This window comes from Phoca vitulina, unplaced genomic scaffold (genome assembly GCF_004348235.1).
Source record: "Phoca vitulina isolate PV1807 unplaced genomic scaffold, GSC_HSeal_1.0 scaffold52, whole genome shotgun sequence".
NCBI classification, from domain to species: domain Eukaryota; kingdom Metazoa; phylum Chordata; class Mammalia; order Carnivora; family Phocidae; genus Phoca; species Phoca vitulina.
The window spans coordinates 2,297,125-2,323,731 of NW_022589755.1; the positions used below are offsets into that span (position 1 = coordinate 2,297,125).

The 26,607-nt window shown below is 55.2% G+C and overlaps 1 protein-coding gene across 4 annotated transcripts in view; it reads right to left on the reverse strand.

The window, feature by feature from the left end:
* The window catches only part of ZNF444 (zinc finger protein 444), a 16,671-nt gene extending 952 nt beyond the window's left edge, over nt 1–15,719 (reverse strand). For 2 of the 4 annotated variants that reach the window (XM_032388177.1, XM_032388174.1), the window contains exons 1-3: nt 15,576–15,719; nt 9,357–9,700; nt 1,254–1,338 (exon numbers count right to left, since the gene is read on the reverse strand). In XM_032388177.1, coding sequence (XP_032244068.1) covers nt 1,254–1,338; nt 9,357–9,668 — 397 coding nt within the window. In that variant the 5' untranslated portion in view covers nt 9,669–9,700; nt 15,576–15,719. Of the gene's footprint in view, nt 1–1,253; nt 1,339–9,356; nt 9,701–13,787; nt 14,764–15,445; nt 15,491–15,575 lie in introns of those variants that run through there. The other 2 variants (XM_032388176.1, XM_032388175.1) reach the window with 2 other exon arrangements.
* Nucleotides 15,720–26,607: the final 10,888 nt, after the last annotated feature.

Genomic DNA, 26,607 nt, shown 5'->3' on the forward strand with positions numbered 1-26,607 from the left:
GATGGAGGAGGAGATGGGAGGAGGGGGATGGAGGAGGAGATGGGTACAGACGGACGGGTGGAGGACCGAGGGATGGGTGGACCGGTGGTTAATAACAGATGGATGATGGGGCGCCTGGGTGGCTCAGTGAGTTAAGCGTCTGCCTTCCTCTGGGGTCATGATCTCAGATCCTAGGACTGAACCCTGTGTCGGGCTACCTGCTCATTGGGGAATCTGCTTCTCCCTCTGCCCCTTCCCCTGCTAATAAATAAATAAAATCTTAAAAAATAAAATTCCTGGTTTAAAAAAAATAGACAGATGATGGATAGATGGGTAGGTGGGGGGTGGATGGAGAGGGGACAGTGGGGAGACAGATGTATGAATGAGCAGGGAGGCGGGCTGACGGGTGAACAGTAGGTGGGTTGACTGCAGGATGTGTGAAGGGGGTGGGTGGCGTCTGAGTGGGTTTTGGGTAGACAAATGATTGGGTGGGTAAGTCAGGTGGACAAAGAACCTCACATTTCCTTTCTCCAGGTTTTTAAACTGCTCTATGGAGTTGCAGGGAGATAAGCTCCGGCTCATGATTCAATTTACAAAAACAATCCCAGTGCAACAAAAAAAGTGCGAACCCCCTGCCCCCACCCACACATTCCCTCCATGCCAGCCACCAGGTCCCAAGCCTTGGTGTCCTGGCCTCTCCTGGGTGCAGAGACACCTGCTATCAGGGGCAGAAGCCACCGTCCCCACCCTGGCTCCGGCCTTGACTTGCTGTGTGGCCTTAGGCAAGCTGCTTGGGCTCTCTGGACCTTGGGTTTCTACTCCATTAGACACAGGCTTCCAGAGAGCTGAGTGTACCAGTGGGTCAACACTGGTGGTGCTGGCTTGGTACACAGCAGTGTGTTTAAAAATGTAAAAAACATTTGAAAATCAGGCAGTTTCATAAAAATCCAAACTTTGTCTTTTCTTGAAAAAAACTGTTGATGTACTGGGGCCACATTCCCCATGGCAACACAGGCTGCAGGAGAGCTGGCAGGATGGTGCCTGGCACACGCCAGCAGCTGGGGTGCACGGCCGGGCGCCGGCCATCCCGTCTGACCTCGCTGTGCCCTCCGTGGGGGCACGTCTGATCCAGCTCCAGCCCTGGGGCCTAGCTCAGGGCCAGGCACGTGGCAGGGACACCAGGAATGTTCACTGAGCAAATGAAGGATGAGCAGAAGGGGGACCCCTCAGGATGGGAGAGGAGCATCATGTGGGTGAGGGGGTGAGCTACTCACCTAAGGGCATCAGCCCAACATCATCCTTTCCAATGGTCACCCCGGAGCCTTCTGTCCCATCCTGAGGTGCCCTCACTGCTGGTCCCTGAAATGAGAGATACCACACTCAGAAATGAGAAACCACAGCGATAGCCTCTAATTTTTCTCCCCGGCAACCCCCACTACGTAGAGGCAGTCATCAAGTCCTATCACGTGCTCCAGGGGAAGCCGGCTACCAGGCCTCCTGCTGGTCACCATGTGAGGGACTCGTCTGGGGAGCAGACCCTCCAGCCCCCAGTTGACGCCCTCATGAGACCCTGAGTCAGATCTGTCCCAAATTTCTGACCCACGGAAACTGTGTGAGACAACAAGTGTTTGTTGTTGCAAGCCTCTAAGTTTGGGGTGATTTGTTCTGTAGCAACAGACAACTGATACACTTGCTTTAAATCCTATCTTAGCTTCGTAATTACTGCCCGCTGGATAAAGTGCAAACTCCTTGACAAAATACACAAGAAAAACACATAAGCTACCTTTAACTCAGGAAAAAAATAAAGGAATGGGACTTTTCCCAGCTCAAACAGTAGACCACTTGTGAGCAGGATGGTGCCAGCCAGAACACCGAAGGTTACTGAAAATGTTTCAGACTATTTTAGGTGTCTTTATGCTATTGTCATTGTTTCTTAAGCCCTTGTCCCCAAGGAACAGATCAGAATCCTAGTGCCAATGAAGGAGAGCTGACTCCTGAGTTCCACACATCCAACCCCCTTCTCGTACTTTACTTCTTTCAAATGCAACAGTTAGGATGGAAGTCAGTGATGCCTAAAATTCTATCAACTAGCAAGAAGACTCTGCAGGGAGCTTCCGGAGCCTTTCTCAAACGTGCATTGTTTGGAATTTATGAACGCCCACGTTGTCTGGTGGTGGCAGGAGGAATATTTTGCATGGTCACCTTTTTACTCTAGCTGACTGTAAACTGATTCCTGACCACTCGTGCAGCTCAGGCTGTTATGGTGCTACGGGTGACGACCTGCTGCTTGCTTCTGCTGTGGCCCACGGGCCCCGGCCCCACCTCCTCCTCCAGCCCCACCTCTGGCCAGGTCCTTTCCTGGAAGTCCATAGTAGAAAGTTAATGATGCCCTGCGCATGCCAGGTTCTCTCAAACCTCCAAGCTTCGGCATATTCTGTTCCCTCTGCCTAGAACTCCTTCTCCCATCCCCTTTTCCCCGTCTACCTCCGACGTCCTTCAAGACTTGGCTGAGCCCCCATCCCTGCCACCACACACAGGTTTATGACCCTGTGTGATTTAAGAACAGCCCCTATCCTCCTACCTATCACGCCGCACTACTCAACAGCTTTATTGAGGTTACAGTGGATGTACGTTATAAATGCATGTATTTAAAGCATACGATCCAGTGAGTTTCAACATGTACACACTCTTGAAACTACCATCACAGTCGAGATGGCAAACAAACCTAACAGCCCCTAAAAGTTTCCTTGTGCACGTTTGTGATCTCTCTGAATCCCCGAATTACGAATCAGCAAATGCTGATGCATTTCCCATCACTACAGAGCTGTTTTCATATTCTAGAAACTTTATGTAGAACCACAGAGTAAATAGATATTCTTTTTTGGGGGGGGGGGCGTGGTTCTCCCATGCAACATAATTATTTAGAGATTAAGGATACTGACCTACAGGTTTCTTTCTCGTGGTATCTCTGGTTTTGCCCACAGAAGGAGTTGGGAAGTGTACCTTCTTCAATGTTTGAAGTTTGTGTGGCGTTGATGTCACTTGTTCCTGAAACGTTCGGTAGACCTCCCTGACAGAGTCACCTTAACTGTCACACTGTGCTTGCCCATCTCCTCCTACAGACTGTGGGCTCCAGGAGGGCAGGGCCTGGCCTGCCTTCCTTCCGTGGTATCCCTGGTGCCAATCCTTCTAATAACAGCTGTCGTGAGACATCATTCACCTACTGCAGAATTCACCCACTGAAAATACAATTCCGTGGCTTTCAGCGTATTCAGAGTTGTGCAACCATCCCCAGTTTTAGAGTATTCTCATCACCTGCAAACTAAATCTCAACCCCAGCAGCAGCTACTCCCCTTCCCTGCCCCAACCCCCGGGAACCCCAGGCTTCTCTCTGTGGGTGTGCCTGTTCTGGGTGTTGCATTAGTGGAATCTTGCAATCTACAGTCCCTTCGGACTGGCTCCTTCCCCCTTTCCACGCCATGCCTTTGATGGTCACTCTAGCAGGCGTCAGTGCTTCAGTCCCTTGCGTGGCTGAATAATGTTCCCTTGTGAGGCTGGACCACATCCTGTGCATCTATGCCAGTGGGCACACGGGTCGTTTCCATTTTCTGCCTATTATGGAGACTGCTGGCCTGCTGCCGTTCACCTCACATCAGGGACGAGTTTCGTGGGGACGTCCACCCAGCAGTGAAGTGCTGCCTCACAGGGCAGCAGGTGTTTGACCTTCACAGGAACTGCCAGACGTCTCCCACCGTGACTGCCCCGCATCACATTCCCACCACCGTGGGAGAGGACGGGGCTCCACTTCCTGGTGCCTCTTCCGACAGTCCTCAAGGGACGCCAAGCGAGTGAATGATGGATGGGGAAAAGGGTCAAGCCGTCTGCCTTTGCTCTGGTGAAGAAGGGGGTCAAGATAAGGGGGTACCGAGCTGTGGAGTCAGGGTTCGGCCTAAGGCTGACCTGGTCCCCAGGTGCCTCCAGCCACAGGCCTGCCTGTGGGACCCCGAGCAAGTTACCTCCCACCCTGGGGCCAGGGCAGAGGGGCTGAGGCGGCACTTGATCTCACCCCGAGTCCTGACCCAGACTGGCAGATGCCGAGGGCACAGCAGAGGGAACTCCCCAGCTCCGCGGCCCTCGGTGGGGCTCCTCGACCCACAGGTGACATCTGCCCCCACTGCAGCAGGCCAGGAGCAGGACACGTGCCAGGCGCCCGCCACCGCGGCCTCTGCGGCAGCTCCGTCAGCCCACCCGCGAGCAGAGCCCAGGAAGCCACACCGCCAGCAGGCTCTCCTAGCGATTCTAGGGCACACACATCCTCTGGATGGCCCGGGGCTCTCTGGTTTGGGGTCCCAGACATGGGATGCTAGACTGTGCAGAGACCAAGCCCCAGCCACAAGAAGATACCCAGGCAGAGTGGCCATGGGGATGAGGCTGGGGCCCTGGGTGAGGCCCTGGGGGCTCAGTATCTGGCGTACAGCAGGGCTTAGAAGCAGGATCTAGAGCCAGGGCCTGTGGGTTCTATTCCTCCCACTGCCCCCTAACTAGCCCTCTGACCTTGGGCAAGGTGCTTGACTTCTCTGGGACGCACACTGCCATCCGGGAGACAGAGTTTCAGTATGCAGTACTGACCCCTCAGGGCTGGGTGGAGACAGGCAGGCCAGGTTAACAACGGGATTTATGGGGGGCTCTTAGCCTCCAGAGGGGCTGGAGACTAGAGTCAGACTATAGAGCTGACCTCCAATAAGAAGCCTGGACACCGGGCTCGAGAGCCTCCCTCCTCAGCGTGGTCAGCACGACCTGGTGCTGTCCCCATGCGCCCCCAGGAGAGGCGTGCTCCTGGACCTGCCCCGGGTGCCTCTCCCCTCGCGGACTGTGCTCTGCGTCCCTTCACTGAAACAAATCGGAACTGTGAGCACTCCGGCTCTCATCAAGTCCTGAATCCTTCTCATGGATTACCAAACCCAGGCTGGTCCTGGGGACCCCCGAACTTGCAGGTGGTATCAAAGCAAGGTGTCCTCGGAGGAACCCCCGGGCGCCGCGCACGGAGCCGCCTGGCCGCCAGCACTGCCCATCTGGGTTCAAGTCTGAACTTCCCACCCCGGAACTCGTTCATGTATTTATTCCAGCTCTACCAGGTGAGGGGGCGGGGAGTGAAGGCAGGAGGCCCGACCACGGTCCGCAGGCCACGCTGAGGAGGCGGGACGTCCTTCTCCCGAAGATTCAGAGTCTAGCCAGAGTCTAGCCGACCACTCAGCCTCATCAGCTGAGCAAGCCCTGCGGGCCACCCTGAGCCACGACCACGCCGCCCACCTTCACCTCCCCGGGCTCGCGGCTGCCCTCGCCTTCCTGCACGCTGGCCCCGCCAGTGCCACCGGCTTTGGCTCTCACCTCTGCCGGCTGCCCCGTGCTCTCTTCCTGTGCTGCTGGCTGCCTCTGCCGCCCCAGGACTCCCTGAGCGCTGACCGCCCGGAGGCTCAGGCCGGCGGGCGTTTCCTGTTGTGCTGACTGCCGCCCGGGCTCTCCCAGCCTCCCAGCTCCTGACCGCCCACCCGCTTTCCTCTGGGTTCCTGGGCTGGCAGACACCCGGCCCCCTGGCTATTGTGTGCCTGGGACCGGATGCAGGTGACTGACCGTGGCCAGTTCGGTCCCCCCTCCGCCGTCTCCCCTAACCTGCAGAACAGACCAGGCTCTCCCTCCAGACCTGACAGGAAACTTCGCACTGCCCGCCTGCATCCCACAGAGGAGGCCTGGGGGTTACTCACCGCTCCCTGGCAAGCCCCTTGCTGAGCACCTACTATGTACCAGGCACTACTCAAAGCACCGGGGACACAGCAGTGAACAAGACAGACAAAGCCCCCGCGCTCGAGGGCCTATGTTCTAGTCACTGCTAGACGAACCACAACAAGTCATGATTTCCACCAGGCCGGCTCGGCCGGGTAGGGCTTTCTCTCGGCCCCCGGAATCGGAGCAGCCAGGAAGAGCCCCTAGAACCGTGGAGGCTCACACGCTGCCGGTGGTAACGCCAAAAGCCACAGCCACCCCAGGAAGCAGTTCGGCGGTTTCTTCTAAAATCAAACACGCCTGCCACGAAACCCAGGCCTCGCACTCCCGGCGATCCACTCTGGCTAAATGAAAACTCGTGTTCGCGCAGAAATGCACACCAAGGTCTTTAAAGCAGCTGCATTCAAAATCACCCAACGCTTGGGCGCCTGGGTGGCTCAGATGGTTAAGCGTCTGCCTTCGGCTCAGGTCATGGTCCTGGGGTTCTGGGATCGAGTCCCGCGTCAGGCTCCCTGCTCCTTGGGAGCCTGCTTCTCCCTCTGCTTCTCTCTCTCTCTCTCATGAATAAGTAAGTAAAATCTTTAAAAAAAAAAAAAATCACCCAACACTGGAGACCACTTCTGGGTCCTTCAACAGGGGAGGGACAGAGAAACTGGTGTGTCCACACCACGGGGTTCTACTTGGCGTGAAAAAGGAACCAACTACCAACACGCGCGACCACATGGGTCAATCTCAAAGGCATCGCGCTGAGCAAAAGACCCAGCCCCCAAAGCTCACACACTGTGAGTTCTTTCTGTGCTTCCCCAGAAGATGGACCGCAGACTGGCAGCCCGCGGGGCTCCAGGGCGAGGGCACCTGTGAGGGCGGCCCACGGGTTCTGGGGCGAGGGCGCCTGTGAGGACGGCCCGCGGGGCCCCGGGGCGAGGGCGCCTGTGAGGACGGCCCGCGGGGCTCCGGGGCGAGGGCGCCTGTGAGGACGGCCCGCGGGGATCCGGGGCGAGGGCGCCTGTGAGGACGGCCCGCGGGTTCTGGGGGGACGGCACAGGTCTGCGTCCTGACTATCGCTACAATTAACCACCGTGTGTTGACAATGCAGAGAACTGTACACCCCCCCCAAAAAAGTTAAAAATACACTGAAGCCAAGTGCCTGGGTGGCTCAGGTTGTGATCTCAGGGTCCTGGGATCGAGCCCCTCGTCGGGCGCCCTGCTTAGCAGGGAGCCTGCTTCTCCCTGTCGCTCCCCCTGCTTGTGTTCCCTCTCTCTGTCAAGTAAGTAAATAAATAAAATCTTAAAAAAAAAAATACACCGAAGCCGTGGCCCCGGCACCTGCTAACAGGAGACTCAGCTCCCGAGAGAGAGACGCCGCCGCAGGGATCTCCAAAGCCCCCCGTGCTCCGGGCAGCCGAGGGCTGGAGCCAGGGATCTCCAAAGCCGCCGCAGGGATCTCCAAAGCCCCCCGTGCTCCGGGCAGCCGAGGGCTGGAGCCACGGGCTGGCGGCAGCAGCGCGCGCACGATGCATCGGGGAAGGCTCTGCCCCACACAGGCGAGAACCCAGACCTCAGAGACACCCTCGTCCCGGAGGCGTTTGCCACACTCTAGCTCTCCAGGCCCCTCCGCCACAGGCTGAGTGCAAAGGCCTGACGCCCAGGCTACCATCACTCTTCACACCTTTGCTTTAAATGGCTGTCTGTCCCACCAGCAACGGGGAAGCGGCATCAGAGGGGCCGCGGACGGTTCGGTGCGATCCCGCAGAACAGCATCACCCCAGGGATGCTCCGGCCGGCTCCCAGCCCGAGGCTGCTCTCCTACCAGAGAGAGAGAGAACGACTCCCCGGCGCCCAGGGAAGCCATCAGGGAATCACCGGGAACCACGATTCCACGAGAATCTGACGCCGTGCTCCCACACCACTTCCGAGTCCTCGGACACGCACCTGCCTCTGCACCAGGCACAACGGTCCCTGGTCCCGGGGCTCGTGGCTCTGCGCCCTCACGTGGCGGAAGGGCTGGGACTCTGCAGGTGTGACTGACGTGAGGGACAGCCCAGGATTATCTGGACGGCCCAGCATCATCAGGAGGGTCGGGCTCAGGAGAGGACGTGACCTTGGAAGCAGAGGTCAAGTGAGGCCCAGGGATGGATTCTTCCCCGGAGCCTCCAGGAGGAACACAGCCCTGCCCACACCCAGGTTTCAGCCAGACCCGAGTCGGACTCCTGGCCTCCAGAGCTCCGAGTGAGCTCGTCTGGGTTGTCTTTAAGGCACGGGCTCTGCGGTGACGTGTGACGGCGGCAGCGACAGGGAACCATGACCCAGAGAAGTGGCCGTGAGGGGAGGCCCCAGAGGGGTGAGGCTGGTCCCGGGAAGCGGGGGAGAGCCCATCAGAGGAGCCGGGCCTCAGCGACGGAAGGGGCCGACAAGACCACGCTGCGTCCCCAGCACCTGGCGGGGCGCCACGGGCACTCACAGTGGGTACTCTCCCATCTTTCTGACTGCTCACCCCCGCGCCCGCCAGGCTCTCGCCACCTCTCACCACGCGGCCACATGTGGCTGCTGAGCCCCTGGAAAGGGGACACGTGCCACCTGCCAAGGTGGTAACAGGCTGGAAACGCTGAGTTCAACAAATTAAAGCCGCATGTTCCTTCCACCCTTTCTAACATGCTACGGACAGGGCTCACGTCCGATTTTCACTGGACAGCATGGCTCTAAACCGCGGGTCAGCGGGCTTTTCCTACAATGGACCAAGAGTAAAGGTTTTCGGCTGTCTGTGTCCGCACTGCCCCGCTCAGTCCTTGTGGCAAAAGGGCCACAGGCACCGCGTGAATGGACCGGCCCGGCTGTGCCCCCGGGAGGTTCTGTCACACTCCACAAAACCGGGTGGGGGCAGGGCCCACAGGCTCCTGGCGGGCGACCCCCTGCCTTTAGTAAAGCATTTGGTCCCCCGGGAGGTGACCTCTAAGGCCCTGGGGCATCCTACCTGACACGAGCGACTGTGTGCGTGGGGGCCTGGGGCCACACTGGCCAGTCCAACGGTGCAGTTTATAACGGAGGCTTTCAGACACCCAAGATGCGCTCAGCCTCCAGGGGGGCTGGAGGGCGAGGCAGGTCATGCGTGCACGGGGGAGCCCAGCAGAAACTCCGGGCACCAAGGCTCAAGGAGCCAGCCCGGCCGGCGATCCCACATGCACCCTGTCACGCTCCGTGGCCAGGAGGACCGTCCACATGCCCCCGTCAGAGGACAGCTAGAGGCTCCGTGCACGGGGCTGGGCTGGAGCCCTGCCCCTCCTCCCCCTGCTGACCGGATCTGCGTCCTTCTGCCATGACAAACCCCAACTGTGAGCAAGACGGCTCTCGGATGGTTCTGAGTCCTTCTGAATGGTTCAACAGGAGGGCGTCTCGGGGACCACCCCTCTGCACCGCGCTACAGCCCGACGCACACCCCCGCCCCACGGCCTCCCACGCTCGATCGTGTCCTGAGACCAGCGGCCCTCGGGAGAGCAGAGGCCAGGCAGGGAGCGGGGAGGCCGGCCTCCAGCCAGGTGAGGGGGCAGCTGAGGGGCGTGGGTGCGAGCAGGGCCCCCCCCCGCCGACCCTGCGCTCACCCAGAGCTCCTCCAGCAGGGCCACGGCGTCCTCCCCGCTCCGGGGCCGCCGGCTCCACACCCAGGCCTGGACGTCGGCGGGCAGGGCGCTCAGGAACTGCTCCAGCACCAGCAGCTCCAGCATCTGCTCCTTGGTGTGCAGCTCGGGCCGCAGCCACTGGCGGCACAGGGCACGCAGCAGGCCCAGCGCCTCGCGGGGGCCCGGCGCGTCGCCCAGGTGGAAGTGCCGAAAGCGGTGCCAGGGCGAGTCCAGGGTCAGGCCCTCGGCCGGCGGGCCTTCCTGCTTCACGGGCTGGGGAGACGGGACCTCCATGGGGGTCGTGAGCCCCGCGGGGACGGCAGCGCCTGTGGGGAGGGGAGTTCAGCACCGTCAGAGCCCAGCTCGGTGACTCGAGAATCCACTGCCTCCGGCCAGGTGCACCCCACGCGTGCCCACGTCAGAGGTCAGGGCCGGTGCCCTCTGTGCCTCCGTTTCCCCTGTAGGTCGCAGTGCTCCCCTACCTCGCACGGCCGAGGGGGAGTGCCTGGGAAGGAAGGCGCCTGTGGGCTGCTGTGCCCAGGGCCCCGCACACGACAGGTGCCGAAGGAAGGCAGATTCGGATGCCCGTCCTGGGACGGCCCAGGCTCAGACCCTGGCTCTGCCCTTCCCTGCGGGTGGCCGCGGGCCCCGCTGTTCCTCGGTCTCCTCCCTCAGCTTCGTGTGACGGGTACACACACAGAGAGCTGCAACGGCGCGCAGCACCAGCAAGCGCTCAGAGCCCTGAGCTCTCGTCAGCGCCATCGTCACCGTAACTGCTCGCCCCGATGACACGCACACCCCGCGGCCCCAGCGTCCCCTGCAGCAGATGCTCACGATGCCTGCTCCAAAGCCACCCTGCACCGCTTCCTCATTCACGGTCCCCCAAATCCACACGAAGCTCTAACCCCAGCACCACGGTATCGGGAGGTGGGCTTGGGGAGATGAGTGGGAGCACACGGATGTCGGCTGAGCTGGTACAAGCTTCGGTTAGCAGACGAGTAAGTCGTGGGGGGGCGTCTACCATACAGCGTGGCAACTGGGGCTCACGAGACCGCGCCGTCTGCTTGGAAGCTGCTAGGGCAGTGAGCTTACAAGCTCTCATCACAAGAAAAAACAAGGGTGACTATGCGAGTCAACAGACGTGAACCGAACTCACCGTGGCGACCGTGTCACAATGTACCCACGTCAGATTGTCACGTGCATCTTAACAGAACACTGTATGTTGGTTACACCTCAATAAAACTGGCAGAAGAGACTGAGAGAAGCCATAAGGATGAGGTCGGAATCCGACGGGATCGGTGCCCTTAGAGGAACAGACATCTCCCGGATGTGCTCTGCCACGTGAGAAGATAAGCAGGCTGCCCACTGCCGCCCAGACACGGTCTCCCTGCAGCTGACCGTGGACTCTGCCCCAGAACTGAGAAATAAGCGTCTGTTGTTGAAGCCCCAGTCTGGGGTGTTCCTGCGGCTGCCTAAGCTGCCCCATACACGGATGGGCCCCCAGTCACGTCCAGGGATCGGGAACCACGGCGGACTGCAGGACTTGGCCCCCATCCACTCTCCCCTTCCTCCTCTGTCTAATCCCCCCGCCCCCAAGGAAGCTGTGTGCCCTCCTCTTCCTCTTCCCCATTCCTGAAGGAGGGGACCCGGACGCGGCAGTGGTTCCACCAGGGATGACGTGACCCCGGGAGACAGCTGGACATGTCCGGAGACTCCTGACTGCTGGACGGGGGCAGGAAACGGTGCTGCCGGCATCCAGCGGGGGGAGGCAGCTGGGGGTCCTACAGCCCACAGGCACTGGAGAGATTCGCAGAAAAATAATGCCACATCTCCAATTTTTTGTTTTGGAAAACACGGTTATTTTCCATTTAAAAAATGTTATTTATGTCAATATGTGAAAGGTTGATTACTTCTGTTTCTAAACGCATTAATAAATACTCTGAAATTTCTTTGGCCTTACATTTTAACATGATATATACCCATAGACACAACTACTGTAAATAAAAATGCTTTGGGATCTCCAATAATTTTTAAGAATATAAAGGAGTCCTGAGTTCAAAACGCTTGAGAACCACTAGGACTGGGGTCAGCAAACAGCCGCCTGTGGGCCAAATCTGGCCTGCAGCCTATCTTTTTTTTTTTTTTTTAAGATTTTATTTTTCGGTATTCTCCATACCCAATGTGGGGCTTGAACCTACAACCCCGAGATCAAGAGTCGCATGCTCTACCAAGTGAGCCAGCCGGTTGCCCTTTTTTTTTTTTAATTTTTAAAAGATTTTTTATTGATTTGAGAGGGAGAAAAAGAGAGGTAGCGAGAGAAAAAGCACGAGCAAGGGGGAGAGGGGTAAGCAGCCTCCCCACTGAGCAGGGAGCCCAACATGGGGCTCGATCCCGGGACCCTGGGATCACGACCTGAGCCAAAGGGAGACGCTTAACCGACTGAGCCACCCAGGTGCCCGCTTTTTCTTTTTAAATAAAGTTTTACTGGTACACGGCCATGCCTATTTACTCATGCACCATCCATGGCTGCTTTTGAGCTCAGAAGGCAGAGCTGAGTAGATTCAGCAGAGACTGAATAACCTGCAAAGCTGCCCACGTGGTTAGAGATATTTACTATCTGGCTCTTTCCAGAAAAAGTTTGCCAACCCCTGACCTAAAGGATGGTGGGAGACCAACACAGAAGGGATCCTGGATGACCCTGCGGGTCACGGCACTGAGCCCACCCAGAACACCGCTGCACTGTCAGGAAACAAGTTTTTTGGGGCGCCTGGGTGGCTCAGTTGTTAAGCGTCTGCCTTCGGCTCAGGTCATGATCCCAGGGTCCTGGGATCGAGCCCCGCATCGGGCTCCCTGCTCCGCGGGAAGCCTGCTTCTCCCTCTCCCACTCCCCCGCTTGTGTTCCCTCTCTCACTGTGTCTCTCTCTGTCAAATAAATAAATAAATCTTTAAAAAAAAAAAAAAGAAAACAAGTTTTTCTATCTGACTTGAGCCACTGTGTTTGGGGCCTCCTAGCTACAGCAGCTTGCTCTCAATCACGACTAAAGGACAGTCCTCTCGACCACAGGCAGGAGGTAGACGAGGGCTCTGACCGATGAGATTTAGGAGAAAGTCTGTGTTTGAACAACTCTCCTTTTGATACGAGAAATTTCTGTGGCCAACCGCATTTTGCAGCAGAGCAAAGGAGGTCAAGAGAGAAGATCCTTGGCTCTGGGGCACAGGCTCTGAGTAGCTGGGCTGAAAGGTCCCCTGGACAGCCCCAGTCCAAAGCCCTGGCTCTTAACTACTACGCCACTGACCGTGGACATCATCTCGTTGTTGGGCCGGCCACCACAGCCCCCCTCATCATCTCCCTGCTCCCAAGCCTGCCGCCCTAGACGCAAATCACCCCACAGCAATCAGAAAGGGTTTTTTCCCCTCAATACAAATCACATTATGTCACTTCCTCCACTGAAAACGCTCTGCTTCTTTGCTACACAAAGTCTCACATCTGCCTACCTTTCTTGTCTCTTACCATTCTGTCCCGGGCTCTCTCTCCTCCAGCCACACTGGCTCCTTGATTATATTCTCAGACTCAAGGCCAGTCCTACCCCAGGGCCTTTGTACCTGCTCTTCTCCCTCCCCTCCTCTTTGCTCAGCTGGCTCCTTCTCCTCTTTGAGGCCTCCATGCAATTTCCCCTACTTGGAGAGCCTCCTCAAATCATCCGATTAACACAGCATCCACACACCCTACCGTGCAGTTACTATCCTGTCACCTTTACTAATTTCCTTTTAGTGTTTAACAAGACGGGGTGTTATATTTGTGTGCTGTCTTCCCTCATGAGAATTTAAGCTTCAGGAGAGCAAGAGACCACAGACACAGAGCCCAGCATGCTGGTTGGCACTCAAAGAAAATTTATGGGATGATCAGTTCTATGAGATTAGTATTATTATTGCCCCCATTTTGCAAATGGAGAAGGTAAAGACATCTTGCCCAAAGTCACCCAGGTAATAAGTAACAGAGCCTAAACTCACACCCAGGTGTGCCTGGTTCCACAGCCAGTCTCAACATCACCTGCCCACCCATCCCTCCATTGGAGGACTGACAAGCCTGGGAGTGGCAGGGAGGGCTTCCCAGGAGACCTGGGCCAGAGCTGAGTCTCCAAAGATGCAGAGAAGCCCCCTCTGCTGTGAGAAAGATCCCTCCGGGATGGGACTGGAATCTGACCTGAGGGAGCCAGGCCTCAGGCATCAAGCTGCAGGGTCCCGCAATCTCGGGGGGGGGTGGGGGGCTCATGGGTAGCCACCAGCTGTCCACAGTGAGTTCCTCAGAGCAGGGCCAGTTGGACCCTTCTCTGGGTCCCAGGGTCACCACCCCTGAGAAAGCACATACTAAGCCGTAAGTAAGGTCGTTCCGCCACGTGAACCAATCCTTACCACCCACTGAGGGTCCAGTTCCTCCAGGGGCTGCTAGAGTGCCGTGTGTCACCTCCACTAGAATACCGGTAACACTGCTATGTCCAAGGAGTACTGTCCAGCCCAACCAGGCACCCTGGAGACCTCAGGAGACAGCCGCGGAGTGGGATCTGCCTCACACTGCCCCACCCGAGCGTCCCAACAGCCCTGTGAGAAGGAGAAACGGACTCAGGCAGGACTCAAACCTGGAACTGTGGGACTCCAGAGCCCACGCTGGCTGCACCCAGCACCTCTGCATGGCGCGCTCAGTTAACAAACGCTGAAGGGGTGGGCTCTGGACCTTGGCTGCCACGCTTCCACTTCCAGCTCTGCCATTTACCCAGTGTGTGACCTTGGACCCATGACTTGCCTGCCCCTCTGCCGGCTGAATTTGTCCACCTGTAAACCAGCACTGATAACAGCTCCTTCCCCACACGGGGCTGCTAGGGATATGAATTAGAAGGGGCCCAGCATACAGTAAGCGCTCAATGAAGACTTGTGTGTCTACTGCAGGGTTTCCAAACTCAGCGCTCGTCATACACAGGGCTGGATAATTCTGTGTCGTGGCAGCCGTCCCATGCCCTGCGAAAGGTTTACCAGCATCCCTGGCGGCTTTCCACCAGATGCCAGTAGCTGTCTCCCCAACTCCCCAGCTGTGACTCCAAACAGGTTTCCAGATATTGTCCCGTACCCCCGGCTGAGAGCCACCCGTCCACTGGACAAATATTTACTCGGAGCACAAGGGCTCTGGAGCAAATCCCAGTTCTGCAGCCAACCAGCTATCTGTCCTCGGACAAAGTACAATAGCACCTTTTATACACGGGCTCTCCATTTCCTGGGCTGTAGGATGGGGAGAAAGACCCTACCGATACAAGAGACCCAGCGTGAGTGCGAGTCGCCAGGCAAAGCAAGACGCTGCGAGCAGGGGCTCCTGGGTGGCTCAGGTCATGATCCCAGGGTCCTGCGATCGAGCCCCGCATCGGGCTCCCTGCTCGGCGGGAAGCCTGCTTCTCCCTCTCCCACTCCGCCTGCTTGTGTTCCCTCTCTCTCTGTCTCTCTCTGTCAAAAAAATAAAATCTTAAAAAAAAAAAAAAAAAAAAAAAAGGAAAACGCTGAGAGCAGCACCTGCCCCAGCAAGTGCTCAAGCAGAGCGGGAGCGCGCTTACTGCCACTCGGGGAGGCGCTGGGGGGCACCGCTAGTCACCCACAGGCGCACGGCCATCGGAAGAGGGGACTGGGACCCAAGAGCGGGCACAGAGGGTGACTGGAGGCCGGCTCGGGGGGCAGCTTCGGCAGGCGAACACAGCCTGGAGCACTTTCCCCCGCCGGCCAACTGCCTCCCGTGCACCAAGCCCCCGAGCCCCCGACCCGGGCGCTCTGCACCCAGAGAGGGGAGCGCGCCGGCCAGCCTCCGCCTCGGACGCGCAGAGCCCCGCACGAGTGCGAGCGCCCGCGGGACTCCCGCGCCCCAGGACCCGGCCCCCGTCCCGCCCCCCCCTCCGGGGCCCTCCCCCACACCCCGCCCCCGGTTTTCCACTCTCTCCCGCGTCCTCCACCCCGAGGGGCCACAGCCCCCTCCCACCTCCCGACCCTCCCCAGCCCCTCCCCCTCCCGTTCCCTCTCCCATCCCCCTCGCCTACCTCCCGCTTCGCTTGGCCCCCTTCTTCTCCCCTCCCCCTGCTCCCCCATCCCTCCGGCCTCCGGCCTCCAGCCCCCCCTCCCCAAACCGCATCCAACGGCCCCCCCAACCCCCCTTCCCCTCTCGCTCACCTCACTGTCCCAGACGAGGCCCCCCACGCCCCCTCACCTCGTCGCACATGCGCACAAAGCTCACCGGGACTCCATGCCCCGGCAGGCTTTGCGCCAAACTCATCCGTCCCCCTCCCCCTAACACTCAGATACCGAGGCGTCCGTTCCGCCCCTCACCGCCCCCCCCGCGCCCCACCGGCCTCACCTAGAACTACATTTCCCAGGAAGCATCGCGGCAAAAGGACGCTTCCCATTGGCCGCTCGCCGTGACGAATCTCTCACGCCCATCTCCAGATAGTTCTGAACTACACTTTCCAAGGTGCATCGAGCACGGCCAGCGGCCTATTAGCCCAGACAAACAAGGCCTCTCGGCGCGCCAGGCTTTGAACTACACTTCCCAGAATGCTTACAGGGCTTCCCATTGGCTCGCACGCGGACGCGGGCATGCGCAGACGTGCCGACGGGGAGGCCGAGGCAGGGAGAAGGAGGGGTCATGGCGGCGTTGTCGTGAGACAGGTGGAGGTTGGACGCCGGCGGGCGCTCGGGAAATGAAATCCCCGGGCCGTCGGGGTGGGCAGGCGAGAAGGAGGGGCCCCGCCAGAGTTCTGCGCCAGTCAGGCCTGCGGGTGTGTCTTCTTGCGCGTTTCGTCCCCTACTCCGTTCGGGCGGCGCTGACAGGGTCCAAGGTGGGCGCGCGTTGGGACCCGCGTATCTGGGGCCGGCCTGGGCGCCCTGGTTCGGCTCCTCCGCCGTGAGCCTGGCGCCCAGCGTCTGGCCTCAGTGTGCGCTCCTGCGTGAATCGGGAGAAGGTGCTGCCGGCCACACGTCATTGGCGTGCTCCCATCGGACAGGGCAGCTGCCTCAGTTTCCCCATCTCGGAAACGGGAAGAGTTGGTTTTCCGAGCAGGAAGAAATCCTAAGAGATGGGCCGAAGCTGTGTGTCCGAGGACGGCTCACACAAGCCGCGTGCGCCCGGGCGCACCGGAGACGTCGTCCCCACCTCCCCGTTCGTTAAACGGACGGTAACTTTCCCCCAGGTTTGCTGCGGTAGGTGGCTGAATCGGGACGTCCCGCCGGGCCCGCCTCTCGGCGCCCTCTGCCCTCCTGCTTCAGGAGGTCCAGCCACCGCGGCCTCCTTCTGCTCCCGGAACACAGCTGACCTCGTTCCCACTCGCATCCCGTCGCCCACTGGACATCGCAAACCTGTAAGGTGGGCAGGAGCGTTTGCTCCCAACCCCCAGCAAGGAAACGCTTCTTCCCGCCTCCTCGCCTCCGAGAAGATGGATCTGTCGTTCGTCCGGGTGCCCGGGCCAGACATGGAAGCGTCGCCCTCCTTCTACTTCCCCCATCAGCCCCCACATCCAGTCCATCAGCAGGTCCCGTGGGCGCTGCCTTCAGGGTGGTCACAGTTTGTCCACTTCTCCTGACGCTGTCACCTGGCCTGAGTACCCTTGACCTCTCACTTGAACAACTGCATCGGCCTCCCTGGTGTCCTGCCGCCGCTCTGGCCTCCTCCCACCCAGCCCCTTCTCTAGCAGCCAGAGGGATCATTTTTGTGTGTGATAAAATACATGTAAAATTTACCATTTTAACCATTTTTAAGTACACAGTAGAATGGCATTAATAACATTCACTGTGGTGCAACTATCACCACCATCTATGTCCAGAACTCTTTCCTCTTGCAAAACCGAAAGTCTGTCCATTAAACAACTCCCCATTCTCCCTCCTGCCCCCTGCCCCAGCCCCTGGTACCCCATATAAGTGGGATTAGGCAGTGTTTGTCTTCTTGGGGCTGACTTATGTAGCACAATGTCCTCTGGGTTCATCTATGATGTGGCGGGTGTCGGAATTCCCTTCCTTTTTAAGACTGATTAATAATTCATTATATATGTATATCACATTTTGATTTTTCCGTTCATCAGAGAGTTCTTAAATCTTAAATAGGAACATGTCACTCTTTTGCTTAAAACTCTCCAGTGCAAACCCTTGACTCTGGCCTGCAAGATCCCACATAATCGGACCCCTTCAGATCCAGAATTCCTCTCTTATATGGTGCCTTGGTGCAAATCAGAAAAGGTTGCCCTCAGAAGGACTGTGGGCCTGAGCCATGCATGGGTGCAGCAAGTAGATGGAGAGCAGGATTCAGCCACCTCCTCCCACGTGGCCAGGTACTTGTAGGTAGGGTGTGAGGATCACCCCAGCCCTCAGCCCAACACCACTTTCCTTCAGACGTGATCACTGTGCTCCATCACAGTGGCCCAAAGGTTCTGAATCAGGTCCCAGACAAGCCACAGAGCATCACCTGGGGGCTCATCAGAAATGCAAATTCTCAGCCCCCACCTCAGACCCACTGAATCAGAAACTCTGGGGGTGTTGGGCCCAGCACTTTGTTTTAACAAGCCCTCCAGGGGATTGTGATGCACGCACCAGCATTCTTGGGTCTGGCATTCAGCAGCACATTAGAATAGTCACCCCTTCACAGGGTCCTTGGGCGGCTCCCTGCATGAATACATGCAAAGCACCTAGATCATGCCTGGTAGAGAGTAAGGAGCTGATGAACATTAGCTTTTTTTTTTTTTTTACTTTGCCTACAGTTAACATAACTGATAAATGCAAGCCCAACCCAGTTGCAAAGTTGAACACCAACCCCCCACCCCCCACCCCCCACCCTGGCCCCATATAGTAAAAACAGCTTACTTTACCACGGAATGTTGTCTACTCATGTCTTGTGCAATTCATGTGTAGGGCACCTATTCTTTTTTTTTTAAGATTTTATTTATTTGGGGGTGCCTGTGTGGCTCAGTTAAGCATCTGCTTTCTGCTCTGATTAAAAAAAAAAAAACACAACAGAAGAAGGGCCCCCTGCTCCGTTGAATGCCCTCCTGGGGCCATCTTGAGATTCTTAATTCCTTTTTTTTTTTTTTTAAGATTTTTATTTTTTGACAGAGACAGAGAGACAGCAAAGAGGGAACACAAGCAGGGGGAGTGGGAGATCTTAACTCCTTTTTAAACTGTTCTAAATTATTTTTAAAAGATTTATTTATTTAATAGAGAGAGAAAGTGGGGGGGGGCAGGGGGAGACAGAGAATCCTGAAGCAGACTCCCCACTGAGCACAGAGCCCGACGTGGGGCTCTATCCCAGGACCCTCAGATCATGACCTGAGCCGAAATCAAGAGTCAGCCACTTAAGGGACTGAGCCACCCAGGTGCCCCAACCCCCTTTTTAAAGCATGGAGCTCTGCATTTTCATTCTGCAGTGGGCCTCACAAATTAAGTAGCCATTCATGTCATACCACCTTGATCACCTGTGCAGTGTCCACACACAGCGCTGTTTCTCCAGCATTCGAGTGCACTATAAATATTGCTGAGGAATGGAAAGAAGGAATGACTCCCTGGATGTCCTCCTTCCACTTCTTCACCTGGTAACATCATACATTCCTCAGCAATCCGTTCAGATGCTGCCTCCTCCAGGAAGCCTTCCCAGACCACTCCCACCCCAGTAAATCTGGACGAAGCTCCTCATCTGAGCTTCCACAGTGCCCCTTCTCTCTCCATCTCGTGCTTGGACTATTTTTTGTATCTGCCCTGCTCATCCTCTGGTGAGCAGCTCAATAACAGAGATCCAGTTGTTGCCAGTTCCCAGTTTGGGGCCTGCCTCTGAGTGAGTAAATAAGGATTGAAGGAAAGTGGTTCTTACCTTACTTCCCAGGCCTGAGGGCAAAAATTCTTTTGGCAGCAAATTTGGCCCATATCCTACCAAAGCTTTTGGGCTCCTTTGTAGCACCACTATAATTATTACTCAAAATAATAATTAACGTTTTCTCTTTTGTATGGTGCTTTAAAGCAGGGAGATCCTCCAGGGTGGGGAGGGGATTTGGTGCATGCCCGGGTGTCCAGCCCCCGGTACCCGGAGGCTCAGGTGATGTTTATTGGATAAATGGGTGATGGATGAGTGATTACAGAGCCAGCCAGCCAGTCTGCACCCCCCAACGAGGGCCCCTGGGGGCTGGATTGTGAGTGTGAGTCATCTTCACCAGGCCTCAGGAAACACTCGGGAATGAATAGTTAAATTATGAATGAATTGCTTAATGATGGGCACACACTGCCTATTAAGTTATTCCACCCTACGCTCTCTCTGTGGGACTGCAGAACAGATCAAAGCATCAGCCCATTTTACAGTTGGGACAAGTGAGGCTTCCCCAAGAGACAGAAAGAGAGAGAGGCATAAGACCGAAGTTTCACAACCAGCAGCGGGTGTGGTGAGCCTGCTCTTCTGTTCTGTGGCCCTTGTGTGGCCCAGGCAGCAGGTCTTCAACTGGCCGGCAGAGCCTGGACAGGCAGACGGTGAGCAGGGCCGAAGGCCCAAGGGACCCAAGCCGACCTTACCTGCCAACCCAGAGAATTCCCTGGAAAGTTCTGCCCAGCTCTGTTTCCACACATCTGCCCAGAGCAAACGCAGCTTCTCGGCGGAGGTGATAGCCACGTGTCTTGTCTCAGGAGGTTGGAAGCCAAAATGACCTCTCCTGCCTCCTTATGGCTAGAGTTCTGGGGGTGAAGTCAGTTAGATGCACTGGGGTAAAAATTGGAAGGCCAATCAAAGCCACCAGAACCGCCCGCAGTCAAAGTCAGGCTGATTGAAGGTTCTGGAGGACTGGTCCCAGGGGAAGCTCAGGAAGCCTGGAAGGTTAGTGCAGGGCAGGGTGGCCAGGGGCTGAGGAAGCAGTGATAAAGAATAGGTGTCACTTGTGCGTCGGGGGCATTCAGGATTTCTGCGGTCATGCTGTATTAGTCTGCTGGAGCTCCCATGACAAAATACTGCAGACCTCGGTGCTTACAAGGCAGAGATTTATTCCCCACCCCCCAGTTCTGGGGGCTGGAAGTCCAAGATCAGGGCATCGGCAGGGTTGGTTTCTCACGAGCACTGATTTGGGGCTAACAACTTTTAGCAAGTAGGCCAATTCTCAGGTATGGAATCCATATATAATGAGGATCAACTTTGTAATTTTTTAAATAATTTTTAGTTTAATTTTTCAGAGAGAATTCCAACCAAGCTGGAAAATAACGCTCTTGGGATGCCTAGGTGGCTCAGTCAGTTGGGCGTCTGCCTTCGGCTCGGGTTGTGGTCCTGAGGTCCCGGGATTGAGTCTGGCGTCAGGCTCCTTGCTCAGCGAGGAGCCTGCTTCTCCCTCTGCCTGCCGCTCCCCCTGCTTGTGCGAGTGTTCACTCTCTCTCTCTCTCTGACAAATAAATAAATAAAATCTTAAAAAAAAAAAAAATTAAAAATAAATAAATAAATAAAAATAACTTGTATAAATTCTTGTATAAATACGAAATGCAGATCACTGTGTGATGTGGGTTTTCCCCAATGCCACTTGCCCTGGGATACTGAGGACCTCATGTGCTGTTTTGTGCCATTCCACAGACGTCTACTGAGATTCAAAGGCTCTCCCTACAGCGTCGGGCAGCCTCAAGGAGGAGGGCTGAGGACTAGGCCCCGGGCGTCCGAGTCGGGGGCACTGCCCCTCATGTTCACTGGGCCCTGCCCTCCTCTGGCCCCAGGAAGACGTGAGATCAGATCAAAACATCTGATGTCCTGTGATAATACCAGGAAAAACTGCCCGAGATAAATACACCGTTATTGAAAACTTGAATCCTGCAGCAACAAGGAGTGTTTCTCATAACCTTACACCCACTTGGAATTTATGATGAACTTTTATGGCTCTGAGAACAATTCGCTGCCCGAAGAGGAAAGTGAACAGGTTTTACGGTTTGTTTACACCAACCGATACCGCTTACCACCTCTTGTTAATTTTCTCTTCAAGCAGGTTTTACTTGAAATGGATGAAACCTAGGGGGTCATAATATATTTTTCTTGTTAAACAATAAAGTCATCGCATGTGTTTAAAATCAAGTTTATTAAAAGCTTTTTGGCTTTGTGGAGGTTTTTGTTTTTTTTCATTTTGGGTTTTTTTGCGTGTTTTGTTTCGTTTTTGGTCATCTTTTTCCTCTCTGGGTGTCAAGAGTTTTTGGAGACAAAGCTCAGCGGGTCTGCGGGGAGGCTGGTAGGCTGGGAGGACAGGACAGAGCCTGGTCCAGGAGCTGGGGAAGGGCTCAGTAGCTGCTCTCAGATCCCCGTTCCCACTTGCTGCATGGTCTTGATCATACTTTTGGACGTCTCCGAGTTCCAGCTGCTTTGGGGCCAAGCTTCTCTCCTGCCCCCTTCAAGCACAACCATTGTGAGTTTGAAGAGGAACGTCTTTGAACACGTGAAAGTCTTGAGTGCCTCCACCAGCACAGAGCTTCCCCAAATTGGGTGAAGAGGGAAATGGGTACCAACATGGCCTTGGGTGTCAGACAAAGGTAGAGTTAGGAAAGCAGCAGGCTGGCTTGGGGACTGCAATGCTCCCCTCCTCTGTCGCCAGTTTTCTCCTGCATGAAATGGAAGCAGGGACGGTTTCTATCCACAGTAGTCAAGATGCAGTCAGCTGCCAGTCCTGGAAACTTGATTCCAACTCGCTTAAACTCAAGGGAGGATTTATCAGCCGGCAGGCAAGTCCTGAGGAAGGGACCAGCTCCAGGGTCACTTTGATTCAGTCACTTAAAGATGTCACCAGGAGGGGCACCTGGGTGACTCAGGCCATGATCCCAGGGTCCTGGGATGGAGTCTGCTCAGCGGGGAGTCTGCTTCTCCCTCTGTCCCTCCCCCCGCTCATGCTTGCGCACATGCTCTCTCTCTCTCTGTCTCTGAAATAAATACATACAACTTAAAAAAAAAAAAGTCACCAGGGGCTTGTCTTCTCTCCCACTCTCTGCTCTGCTGGCTGTGGTGTGGATCTGTCTTCAAACTGGTATCCCTTGACGTGGGTCCGTGAGCGAATGGTCACGAAAGAATTCTTGAGATGTTTTCGGCGCCAAAAGGTGTTTTTATTATAGTGCGGGGACAGGATCCGTGGGCAGAAAGAGCTGTGTGTCGGCTGCATGAAGCTGGTGTTTATAAGCTTAGTGCTCAGGGAGGAGGGGATGTGCAGGGAGAATTTGATTATAGATGTCTCCTTCAAATTTCTACTCATAAAACTACTTTCACAAGATTTCTCTGGTGCTTATCATTCAGTTTGGTATTAACTATGGGTGGGTTGTACAGACAGTCACGAGACCCTTTAAGAATGTAGCAACCAGCACGTATTTGATCCTTATCGGGAATATGCAGGTTATAGGTCAGCCTTCTGGGCTAAAGGTGAACATTTTTCTGCTTCTATCTCTCATCATCCCTCATGGTGGCAAGATGACTTGCCACCATTCCAAGCATCACATCCTGTATTCCACCATCCGGGAAGAGAGCCAGGACAAGCTTATTTGTCAGAATCCCACTGAATACACTTCTTTATCACACCGGCATGAATGGGGCTACATCCTACCCAAATATAGAGGCCACAGGACATGATTTTGCTTTGATTAGCTTGGACCTAAGGCAGGTGTTACTCCCACTTTTTAAAATCCAGGGGTGGGGACGCCTGGGTGGCTCAGTTGGTTGGGCGGCTGCCTTCGGCTCAGGTCATGATCCTGAGTGCCTGGATCGAGTCCCGCATCGGGCTCCCTGCTCGGTGGGGAGTCTGCTTCTCTCTCTGACCCTAACCCCTCTCATATGCTCTCTCTCATTCTCTCTCTCTCAAATAAATAAATCTGAAAAAAATAAATAAATAAAAATAAAAATAAAATCCAGGGGTGGAACTGTCCCCCTCCTTCCCAAGCACCGCCCCCCCACCCCCCCCGCACCTGAGATGCAAGGAGGAGGTGTGGAAATCTGGCGAAACCCGTGACGAGGAGGGTGTCTGGTGTGCTAAAAGCACCCACAGCGTCCTCTACACAGGGTCACCAGATTTAGCAAATAAAAATACAGGATGCACAGTTCCGTTTGTATTTAAGACAAACCACAAATAATTTTTTTTGGATAAGTATCGGCACATTTTTATACTAAAAAATAACTCATAATTTACCTGAAATTCAAATTTAACTGGGCATCCTGTAGTTTATTGGGCGCTAAGTCTTTGCAAACTTTTTTGTGGGTGAGACTTCGCTTGTGGACCAGGTTAAAATGCACATTCTGACTCGGCAGGTCCGAGCAAGGCCTGGGATTCTGCATTTCTCACAGGGTCCCGGGTGATGTGGTGCGGCATCTGGAGGTCCACAACCTTGAGGAAGGGTCCACACGACCTCTTGGGGGTGAGATGGGGAGGAAGCACATGGATTGGAACAATGCACTCAGCACTGAGTCCAGCCCAGGATGAAGACTCTAGATGGTTGCTCATTATCATAATAATGAGCATGGCAGAAGTGTGACCGTGTGCGTGTGTCTTTCTCTGTGACTCAGGGGACTTCTCAGTGATTGTACAACAGCAGCAAACTCTCTGTCCACTCTCCACACCGCAGCTGTTCTGGCTGAGGAGGTTTCATCAGGGGAAACACACGAGAGGGTGGCAGCTGGTGCTTGGGCCCCTGCACCCCCGCGTTTCTGCGAGCACAGCCACGCTGGACGCTCACTTATCACCTCGCCCAGCCCGCCTTCATTCACTCATTTCAACCCCGAATGAGGCTTGCGTGTGCAGTGCTTTGGTCACGGCGACACGAACCCAAGTGGCCAAAATGGGGATTTCCTGGAAGGAGTCTGGAGGGACTCACTTAGTGGAAGGGTGAGCCGAACAACCAAACCTCAGGGGGGTTAGGGGATGCTGGGGGCACCTGAGCTCAGCCAGGTCATTCAATCCCCACCCGTCATCTCTCAGGGTAGGACGTTTTCTCCTCCAGCAGACTGGCTTCCTCCACACAGTGGAGAAGCAAGGCTTCTCCCTCCCAGAGACGAGACTCCCAAGGAAGGGCACGGATTGGCCTAGCTCGGGTCAGATGGCCGCCGTCTGCTTCCTTCTCTGCAAGCACACTCCATTCTCTCTCTTCCCTCCCGCACCATCTTATTCATTCCCATGGCTTTCGATTCCATCTAGATGCTGAGGCGTCCCTGAAGGGTAGCATGGCCGTGGTGTTCGCTGCATCTGGAAACCCTGTGTTAGTTAGGTTAGAGGAACCTTCCAGAAGAAAGAAACACATATGGTTTAGTCTGTAATAAATACTGTGACTGGGGGTGCTTATGATCATCAGAAATGTATTGCACACAGTTCTGGAGGCTGGGAAGTCCAAGATCAAGGCACCAGCATGGTCACCTTCTGGTGAGGGGCCCCTTCCTGGTTCATAGTTGGCTTCCCACTGCATCCTCACATGGTGGAAAGGGCTAGAGATCTCTCCGGAGTCTCTTTTATAAGGGCATTGATCCTGTTCATGAGGGCTCCACCCTTGTGACCTAATCACCTCCCAAAGGCCCCATCTCCTAATACTGATATCCTGGTATCATTTTTGGGGGTTACATCTCAACATGAATTCTGGGGGGACATAAACATTCAGACCAGTGATATACATTATATATCAGCAATATACATTATAATGGCACATCATATTATACGCCTCTTTCCTTTTTTTTACTTAGAAAATTTTTAAGTGTTATAAAATATACATAGCATAAAATTTACCGTTTTAACCACTTTTTAGTTCACATTGTTGTGCAACCATCACAATCCGTCTCCAGAACTCTTTTCATCTTGCAAAACTCAATCTCCAGACTCATGAAACACTCACTCCCCCTCCCCTCCTTGCTCCTAGCCCCTGGAAATCACCACTCTACTTGCTGTCTCCATGAACCTGGGTCCTCTAGGTACCTCATAGAAGCTGAATCGTCCAGCATTTGTCTTTCTGTCTTATTTCGCTTCGCATAATATCCTCAAGGCTCACCCATATTGGAGTGTGTGTCGCAGTTTCCTTCCTTTTTAAGGCTGAATAATATATGTATAAACCACATTTCCTTTATTTCTCAACAGCCACTTCTTTCCATCTTTTGTGACTCATGCTACTATAAACATGTACATGTACATGTACAAATTAGATACTTATTTCTTTTTTGAATTTCATTATTTTTTAAAGATTTTATTTATTTATTTGACAGAGAGAGACACAGCGAGAGAGGGAACACAAGCAGGGGGAGTGGGAGAGGGAGAAACAGGCTCCCCGCGGAGAAGGGAGCCCGATGCAGGGCTCGATCCCAGGACCCTGGGATCATGACCTGAGTTGAAGGCGGAGGCTTCACCCAGGCGTCCCTAGATACTTATTTCTTGATGATATAACAACCTCGGGTGGGTATTGGGCCCTGGGTGAGATGTCTGTGGAGGGACCCAGTTTTCTCGGGGCTCTACCATGCCCTGGGACCTGGTTATTTTCTGCACCCAGCCAGCAGGAGGGAAGAGAGCACGGAGCAAGCATGCTTGTTTTTAAGAGCTGTGGCTTGGAAAAGGTCTGTGTCCCTCTGCCCGAATCCTAGTGATAAGTACCAATCACGAGGCCACACTCAGACGCCAAGACTGGTAACTGCAGTCCCTGGATGGGAAGAAGCGTTCCAGGGATGATTCTATACTTTGAAAGGGAAGGGCAGGTTTCTGTGATCACTTACCCATCTCTACTGCAGCCCCATCCTGTTTTGGAGACATGCCATCATTGGTTTGGCTGTCTGAAGAGGGACTCAGAATTATCAATGGTTTCAATCAGAGAGAAGGTAGTTTTCCTCACGGAGGCACACAGAACCTGTTCTTCACAAAGCCATCAGGTGTCTGTCTTGCCCCTCCTAGCTTGTTACTCCACCATCCCCAATACGTAGCTTCTGTCTGGTGATCCAAGATAGCTACTCCAGATCTCACCAGCTTGGCCAGCTGGGAGGGCGGGGAGGGGAGAGAGAGGAAGCTGTGCCCCCCCCCCCCCGCCCCCGGCCATTGTAGACACACACTGAATGATCTGAGTCAGAGGAGCACAGATGTGTCTTATACTCAGCTCTCACGATGTAAAGGTCATACCCATAATAATTAGTTTTAAAAAATTTACCTTTGTGGTATTTCTGAAGGTGAGACACAGGCATCTTACTATTTACATGTACGTTTCATACAGTACGCTCCCCCCCCCCCCC